This window comes from Ursus americanus, chromosome 5 (assembly GCF_024610735.1).
Source record: "Ursus americanus isolate L20-20 chromosome 5, mUrsAme1.1.p, whole genome shotgun sequence".
Classification (NCBI taxonomy): Eukaryota; Metazoa; Chordata; class Mammalia; order Carnivora; family Ursidae; genus Ursus; species Ursus americanus.
Window position 1 is genome coordinate 53,967,932 of NC_142131.1, and position 9,333 is coordinate 53,977,264.

Sequence of the window (9,333 nt, forward strand, 5' to 3'; positions counted from 1 at the left end):
CTCTCTCTCTCTCAAATAAATAAAATAAATCTTTAAAAAAATGCAATAGCTTCTTCTTCTTTTTTTTTTTAAGTTTATTCAAGCAATCTCTATACTCAGCATGAGGCTCGAACTCACAACCCGGAGATCAAGAGCTGCTTGCCTTACTGACTGAGCCAGCTCTGAAAACTGTACTAGCTTCCTAAGTATAAGTAGTCTCTATGCACCTACTCAGGGCCACCTCCAATCTGTACACCTCACTGCAACCAGAGAGAGCTTTTCAGAGCATAAATTATGTCACCCTCTTGCCCACAGTATTTGAGTAGCTTTCTTTTGCCCCCAGAATAAAAACCATCAAAGTTCTTAACACGGCCTAACGCTTAACGAGGTTCTACCAAGTTTCTGGCCACTGACCCTTCTCGCCCCTGTACAACCTTTTCTTTTCTGCCATACTAACCTTTTAATTACTATACTCTGACAACTCCTTTTGCCCCAGGGACCTCATGAAGACTGTTCCCTCTTTCTGTTTCCCTTCCAACTCACCTGCCCCTACCTGTTTCGTTAAGTGCCTCCTGGTAATCTCAACAGGTTTCAGCACAAACATCCCACTTCCTCACAGAAGCTTCCCTGACACCCCAGACTGGGCAAAATCTCCCTTTAAAATACTCTCATTCCAGGGCAACTAGCTGGCTCAGTGGGTAGAGCATGTGATTCTAAATCTCAGGGTCATCCGTTCAACCCCATGTTGGGCATGAAGACTACATAAAAAACAAAACAAAATGCATTCCTCTCTTTCTTAACACCCATCATCACTATAATGTTATTTATTTGGATAATGACTCAATTTGGGATTTAAGTGGGTGTTTATTTGATGCTTGTCTCCCCCACTAGACTAAGTTTCATTCTCGTTTTAGCAGAGGTGAACCTTGGAGAAATGACTTGTCATCTGCCAGGATGTCCACTGGAAGTACAGCCCAAGTTCTTTGAAACTACTCCTATCAGTATGTGGGATGTGTTCTCTCTCTTTGAATCTGAACTCTGAGGCTCCCTGGCAAATAGAATACAGCAGAAATTACACTGTGCCAGTTTTTAGGCCCAAGCCTTAAGAAAATGGCCATCTTCCATTTCCTATCACTTCGGATGCTTTCTCTTAAACCTAATTGCCAGGCTATAAGAAAGCTGAAACAGCCCACGGAGAGGAACAAGAACCTTGGTCCTCAGCTCCAATGAGCTCCCAGCTGATAGCTCCCACTTGCCAGTTATGTAAGTGAGCTATCTCGGAAATAGAATTTCTAGCCTCTCTCCCTCTCCTCCCCTACTCCCCCCAAAAAATCCCAGCTGATACAACATGGAGGAGAGATGAGCTTTCACTATCGAACCCTGCCCAAATTGGAGTTTTCTAAGCGAAATGATTTTTTTTAAGCTGTAAATTTTGAATGGTTTGTTATACAGCATTAGATAACGGGACTATCAACCAGAATGACAACCTGTGCAGAAAGGCAACATTTCCTGGGTCAGGATCGCAGAGCTGTTTGTGATGTTATGTCATCCCGACCCTCACTGAGACCTGACTGAGGCCAGGAGCCTGTAGTATTTGTTGACATATAGAGTGGGAGTCTGTGGCGGTGCCCCCCACCAGGGCTGCCATCCTTCATGTCCGTGCTGGTGTACAGGGTACAGAAGTGGATCCAGGGTTCTCTCTTGCTCATAATCTCCTAGTTCCAAGGAACTGGCTGGTGGAAACTACTGCACTCCAGAGTTTTGCCCTTCTAGGCTCATGCTGTCCAACACAGCAACCACTAGCTACTATGGCTATTTAAATTTTAATTTTAACTAATTAAAATTTTTTAAAATTTAAAACAATTCCTCAAGTCACACGAGTGACGTTTCAAGTGCTGAACAGCTAGCTACATGTGGCTGGTGGCTGCAGTCCTGGACAGTGCAGATGTAGACTATTTCCATCATGAAAGTTTTATTGGACTGTACTGCTCTAGGCCCTTTAAGATTGGTCAACAGAAATGGCCTTGCTGTCGTGGGCCCTGGGTGGCACAGTTGGTTGAGTGTCTGACTCTTGGTTTTGGCTGGGGTTGTAATCTCCGGGTTGCGGGATCCAGGCCCCAGTGGGCTCCACACCCCACCTGGGACTCATCATGGAGTCTGCTGGAGTTTCTCTCTCCCTCTGCCCCTCACCATACTTGTGCTCTCTGTCTCTCCCCCACTCTCTCTCTGTCTCTCTCTCAAATAGATGGATAGATCAAAGGAAAGAAAGAAAGAAAGAAAGAAAGAAAGAAAGAAAGAAAGAAAGAAAGAAAGAAAAAAGAAAGAAAGGAAGAGAGAGAGGGAGGAAGGGAGGGAGGGAAGAAAGACATGGCCTTGCTATCAAGGATGTGAGAAAAGACATAAGAAACACGGGAAAATGAAACAAGGTCTACTACTGGGAGATCCACAGAAATGACCACCTTTATCAGGCCACAAATTTCAACCCTGAAAGAAGCCCTGGTGAGCTTTGGGGAGCAGCCTGAGTGGCCTACCTAAACTTTTAGCTCCCCTTCCTTTAGCTCCCCTAAACTTTACCTCCCCTATCCTGGTCACTGATAATACTTTTTCTGAACACCTTAATTTAGTAATTTCCTGCTTGGGGGTATCAAATTCCACAACTTTAGTATCCATTATGTTGAACAGAAATCTAACACAGCATCATGGTTAAGAACATGGACTCTGGAATCAAACTTCCCATCTTAAAACCCTGTTCTAAAGCTTCTTAGCTTGGGTGACCTTGGGTGACCTTGGCAAGTTACTCATCCTCATAGACCCTGCATTTCCCTGTCTGTAAAAGAATATTATAACCTACTTCCCAAGATTATTGTGAAGAACACATGAAATAGTACTAAAAAGGCATAATGGTGCCACAAAATAGTAAATAGTAAATTTTAGCCCCGATTTTTCCTAAGCTTATTTAATCTTATTTGGGTTTCAAAAAAGGCCCTCAAGGGGGATTTGGTGAGGATGTGTGGTCACTTTAGGATCACTTTATCCTTCTGTACCTCTGTTCCCTGTCGGTTTCAGCCCCTCTTCAGTTCTCTCTTCAGGGCCCTCCCCAGTACCCTGACTCGGTGGCACATGGGTCCAGTGTGCCTGCCAAAATCCTGGTACCAGAGTACGAGGATTCTTATCTAGGCTGAGGCCACTTTCCTTTCCTGTTCCTGGGCTTCCCTTCATTGCTTGGGTTCAAGCCACCTAAGTACTGAGTGTATTCATAACGTGGAAGAGAGATCACAGGAGGCTGAAGTCCCATACTCTGGGGGAAATCTAGAGATTAGGACTCCAGAAAGAAGCTTGTTAAGTTAAAGTTGCAGGGGTTGCCTTAGCCAGCTCTTGCTTCACAGGTCTGGCAGTTTAACAGGCCCTGGGAGAAGACTGAGAGAGCCTTTGTCTGAGTAAGGCCTCTTCACTTCCTTAAGGAACTATAAGCCGGGCTCCGACTGTTCCTCAGTTTGCGTGACAAATACAAGACAAAACAGGTGTGCAAATAAACTATGACCTTAAATTCCTAAGGGTTGTTAGCGATTACCCCCCTACCCAGGAGGCGCCTTTCAGAGGGCGGCTCCTTTAAGAGGCGGGCCCTATCCCTGCTAACAAAGGAAGTCCCCGCCCCTGGTTGCCAGGGTGCTCTATGGCGTCGCATTCTCATTGGTGGGCAAGTGGGTGAGGCGCCCAGAGACAGCCATTTCCAACGAGCTGGCGGGGGCGAAAGATGGCGACGCCCGTTGGGTGGTCGCAGGGGGGGTCAGGATCAGTGTGTCTCGCCTTCGATCAACTGCGGGACGTAATCGAATCTCAGGAGGAACTGATCCACCAGCTGAGGAACGTGGTATGCAGCCAGAAAAGCTGGGGAAGAGGCCGGCTGGCCACCTAAATGGAGGGGGCGGGACCAGACCCTGTCCCGAAGCTAGTGGCGAGCTTAGAGCACATTGCCAATGAGGTCATCAGGAGGAGGCGGGGCCCAGATGTGTTCTAGCTGGTAGGGGTGGAGCCAAAATGGGGCAAGGTCCTCACGAATATTTACCTGGGAATTTAAATCAAAATCAAGTTGTTTTCTACTCTCTGTCTGGTTGTGTAAGACCTGGTAGTTATGTCCCGGTCTCTTCACTAAGCCTCACCTTCCCCATTTCTAATTCGAGATGACTTCATTGGCTTCCCAGGGCCCTCAGGTGCAGGCATTGAAACTACAACATCTTTTCTATTGTGGACACCCCCTACCCCGTGTCTAATGCAGCACCATGCTGAGTGCACTAAGCACAGATTTGTCCCTTGCACATGTTAACTTAAGGGCTTCCGACCTTTTATGCCCCTTTGCTTCTACCTTCTCAATTAAACCCTCATCCGTGAATTCAAAGCATTGGAGCCACAGATTACCTGGACAGGCATGGTAAAATCCTGGCCAGCTGGAGTTAATGGTTTCTCTCTCTCTCTCTCTCTCTTTTTCTTTTTTTTTTTTTTAAGATTTTATTTATTCATTCGACAGAGATAGAGACAGCCAGTGAGAGAGGGAACACAAGCAGGGGGAGTGGGAGAGGAAGAGCCTGATGTGGGGCTCTTCTCATAGCGGAAGAGCCTGATGTGGGGCTCGATCCCACAACGCCGGGATCACGCCCTGAGCCGAAGGCAGATGCTTAACCGCTGTGCCACCCAGGCGCCCCTCTCTCTTTTTTTCTATCTTGATAAGAAGGGTGTGAGATATCTCCAACTCAGAAACAAAACTGACTTGACATCTATTTCTCACTCTAATGGGTGTGTGCAGCTCTGGGCACTGAATTACCTGCAATTCCCTGAGGGTACCCAGCTCTTTTTCTTCGCAGCTGGCATTTGCCTGTGTGTTCTCACCTTCCAGAACACTTCTCTATTCCACCTCCTCTTCTGGCCCACCCCTGTTAAGTCTGATGATCCTTCTCTGGAAGCAGTTCTGACCTTTCCCCAGGCCTCCCCTGAGCACCACAGCCCTTTGTGGTTCTCCATCATAGCACACACCATGTTAGAAGTGCTGGCCATGAGCTATCTCCTATATCAGACTGGTTGCTCCTCGAGGGTAGGACCTAGAACTGAGCCTCTGCGAATCTTGTGGAACCAAATTCTCCCTTCTCAGAGCCCAAGTCTCATTCCAGGTGCCCTGAGTATCATTCATCCCACTGTCTAACCTTGGTCCTGGTCCCTAGAGAGCACCCCCCCCACCCCAGCCCCAGGCCCTCCCTGAGCCAGGCTCTGTTGCAGATGGTTCTCCAGGATGAAAATTTTGTCAGTAAAGAAGAGTTCCAGGCAGTGGAGAAGAAGCTGGTGGTAAGTAATGGCCTTTGCAGGCTCCTAATCTTCCCCCATTTCCTGGAATCCCTGTGGATGGGCACAGTTATTGAGTATCAGCCTCTGAGAGCCTCCAGCCCTAGTAGTGAGGACAGAATCTTCCTGGATCCTGGCTTCCATGTGCCTCTCTGAGAAATGAAGCTGGTTAAGGGAACCTAGGAGACCCAGGGCGGCTTGGGGGTAATGAGGTCACTGTTGATGCCCCTGCAGGAAGAGAAAGCTGCCCATGCCAAGACCAAGGTCCTCCTGGCCAAGGAAGAGGAGAAGTTGCAGTTTGCCCTCGGAGAGGTAGAGGTGCTATCTAAACAGCTGGAGCAAGAGAAGCTGGCTTTTGAAAAGGCGTGAGTGGGCCTTGGTAGGGGGGTGAAGGGTTGGGGGTCCAGTCTGCCTGTCAGCCTTCCCACCCTTTCTTATCTTCTCCACCCAGGCTCTCCAGTGTCAAGAGCAGAGCCCTGCAGGAATCCAGCAAGAAGGACCAGCTCATCACCAAGTGCAATGGTAGGCGGGAGGCCCGTGCCCCCCCCCACGCTTACATGCATGGGCTCTTCTCTAACAGCCCAGTGCCCGTGTCCAGGGCAGGGTTTCACCCCAACTTCTGCCCCCGGCTGAGGATACAGGCAGGCCCAGGCGGGCCACACCTTCGCAAAGGCCTTCAGGGACCAGGCAGGCCACGGAAATGAGGGAAGCAGTTGGTGTACAATATTCTTCGTGGCCATAAAAGAACGGGCTCGCTCCCATTTTTCTTGAAACATATGACCTTCTTAGTCCACCTTTTGTTTTCCCACTTTTGATGGGTATTAGAAATAGTGTACTTTACTCATAACTGCTGCAAGAGGAACAACAGGGCAAGCACAGTCCTATTTGGGAGCTAACCCCTAGTATCAGCGTTGGGGACCCAACAGGGAGGAGTGGGGACCATGGTGATGGGAAGAGCCATGACACCTCTCAAGAGCTTGTGCTTCTGCCATGGGAATGGGGGCCCAGTATTGTCAGATCCTTAAAAAAGAAACGAAGCCAGGTTTTAACGGAAACTTTTCTGACTTTTTAGTGTTGGCAACTGATTTAGAAATTGTAAAACTATTGTCTGGGCCAAGTAAAATATGTCTGTAGGCCATTAATTTTCATCTCTGCTCAGTTGGAGCTGCGAGTTTGGGGGCACTAGATCTCAGGAACCCCTTTTTAGTTTCCCAGAACACTAAATTCCCTTTACGTAGTTTAAGAACTAGACATGAATTCCATTTGCAACATCTGCTTCATGCATTGCAGCCGATTTTGAGTAGGCCAGAGACCAGAGCCCAAGGCCAAAAGAGATTCAGGGTCCCTTCTGATGGGCTGCCACCTGGAGTCTTGGGCACCCCACACCCATCAATCCAGCCCTCTCTCTCCCTTGGTGAGTACTCTCACTGGTAAGATGCTAGAAGGCTGATGTCTTGATCTGACTAGCTGGGCTGACAGGCCTCATGGCTTTTTGACCAAGGGCTCCCCTTGGGGCCTCCTGGGGCCCAACAGGCAGTCACTGCCTCCATACCCAAGGCCACTAGACCCCAGTCCTTCCTCCCTCTCTACCTATCCCTCCCACTTCCCTAAAAGGAACCTAGAGTTCTTTCCTGGTGGTGCCAGGGCATTTCCTAGAGATCAGTCAAGGCCACAGAGCTCTGCGTCTGCTTGTGCAAGGTGCATGTGTGTGTGTGCTGTGGGGACGGAACCTGGCTGCCTCCCCGAAGAATGTCCCAAACCCCAGTAGTGGGACACAAGCCCTCAACTGAGCAAATCTCATGACCTGAGCCTTCCCCTGGCCTGTGCCCTCCCCACCCTCCAACCTCCCTTTATGTCGGTTTAGTTTGGTTTTTACACTTACATAGTTTCTTATTTTCTCAAAGGGATTTTCTAACCATTCTCTCATTGGGTGCTATTTATTTTAAATTTATCTTTCATTTATTTTAAAAGATTCACATAAATTTCTGATGCCTTTTCCCAAAAGAACTTCACAATCAATCAGTCTGGGTGACCTTGGTAAGAAGGTTCCACAGTCCTGGCTCTCACGCACAGAGCTCATTTTCATTCTCTTCCTTCCCCTGTACCTTTGTCTGCCTCCTCTTTTCTATGCCGTGCCTTAACTTTTTACCAAATCGTTTCTTCTGAAACCTTAAATGCTTCAGCATTTCTGCATTTTTAGAGTTTGTGTTCTAGTCAATGTTTGTCCAGTCTTTAAAGGCAATGGGATTTTCTTCCTATGAGGATCAGAATTTTCCAGGGCTGCCTAAGGGACAGTTCATATAAATGAAGCACCCTCCAAATCCCTACAACCTCTTCCAATTTTGCGGCAAGACACAAAAATCATCCTTGTATCTAATGAGCACTTAATGTGGGGGTAAGCTTTGCCACCACTATCTCCCTGGGGGCTCCTCACGCCCCTGTGGAATAGGGGCTGTCCCTGTCCCCGTTACAAATGAGGAAATGGGTCTAGAAAAGGAGGCAACTTGCCCAAAGTGGTAATACTGTCTCATCAATATTAACACTGTTGAAACATCACCTTGTTCTGTTTTCTGATCAGTTTCTGAGTCTTAACTCTCTTTCAGGAGCTGCCTCCTTGAGGATAGGGACCCTGTCTTCTCCCCTGAAGCCCTAGCACAGGGCTGGGCATCCAGCTGGCCCTCAGTAGGTCTTGCTGGGATTGAGATGACTGAACTAAGTGGTATTTCTAAGTCCTAAACCCCCAGAGGACATCTTGTTCATTCATTCCACAAATAAATGTATTGTGCTCCTTCTAAGTGCCAGGTACCATTTTAGACCTTAGGGTTAAAGCAGTAAATTCAAAAAATCTTTATCCTTGTGGATTTTGTGGATATAAATCCCAGTAGGGAAGAACACAAGTGAGAAAAATATATGGTATGTTACCTATAAGGGCTAAGAAGAAAAAGAAAGCAGGAAAAAGGGACAGGAACTATTGAGAGGGGTTGTACTTTTAGACTGGGAAGGGTCTTGCCAAGGAAGTCATACCTGTAAAGATCGGCAGGAGTTAAGGGCGGGAGCCATTCGTTCTCCTGCTTGGGCAGCACTGTCCACCTCTCTGCAAGGGCCTTCGCCTACCCTCATGTGGGTCACCTGGTCCAGAATAGAGTTGTGAAATCACTGACACATTCCTCAGACATTGCGCCCCTCAGCCACCATCCTGTCAAAACTCCATAATAAACTCATTCTTATTAAGGTGTTAGCAGCTGCTTGTGGAGAACCCCTGGGTGGGGGAAGCCAAGTTCTTAAAAAACCTATAAGGGAATGAATGCCTTATCTCAGGAAGGAGCCCATGGGATGGGAACCACCCCTCCTCCCTGCCTCTCTCCCCCACAGAAATTGAGTCTCACATTATAAAGCAAGAAGATATACTTAATGGCAAAGAGAATGAGATTAAGGAGTTGCAGCAAGTTATCAACCAGCAGAAACAGATCTTCAGGTGAGGGGTCTGGGCCAGGCTGGGGGTTGTTGATGGAAGTCGGGAGCCAGCTCTCTGGCCCCTACCCTAGACTGCCCCCAGCCCATGCCCAGCCGGCTCCGTTGCAGGAATCACATGTCTGACTACCGGATCCAGAAGCAGCAGGAGAACTACATGGCCCAAGTGCTGGACCAGAAGCATAAGAAAGCCTCGGGGACGCGTCAGGCCCGGAGCCACCAGCGTCCCAGGGAAAAATAAAATGGTCGTCGCCTTCTTGTTCTCTGGCTGTAATGCCCGACCTCTGCCTTCTCTGCTGTGGGGGTCCCCATCCCTATCCTTCCTATCCCTGTGAGTCCCGGCCCCTGCCACCACAGACCTCACCAGTGGCCTGATTCCCAGGGAAGGGGCAGGGGAAGAAGCAGAAGGTGCTCTTTTTTTTCCCTTCCTGCCTGCCTTCTGGAGGGCCTTGGTGACAGAAGGGAGAATCAACTGGGTGGAGGACAGGCCTTGGACCACCACCTTTCAGGCCACTCCTGAGCTCAGAAAAGGATGCTGCTCAGGTCTCCAGC

General features: G+C 48.4%; 1 protein-coding gene across 1 annotated transcript; it reads left to right on the top strand.

The window, feature by feature from the left end:
* The first annotated feature begins 3,691 nt into the window (after positions 1–3,691).
* Positions 3,692–9,055, top strand: SPATA24 (spermatogenesis associated 24). The gene is made up of 6 exons (XM_045794554.1): positions 3,692–3,850; positions 5,248–5,313; positions 5,545–5,675; positions 5,762–5,832; positions 8,683–8,785; positions 8,893–9,055. The coding sequence occupies exons 1-6, from the start codon at positions 3,734–3,736 to the stop codon at positions 9,020–9,022; spliced, it is 618 nt and encodes a 205-aa protein (XP_045650510.1). The 5' UTR covers positions 3,692–3,733; the 3' UTR covers positions 9,023–9,055.
* The last annotated feature ends 278 nt before the right edge of the window (positions 9,056–9,333 follow it).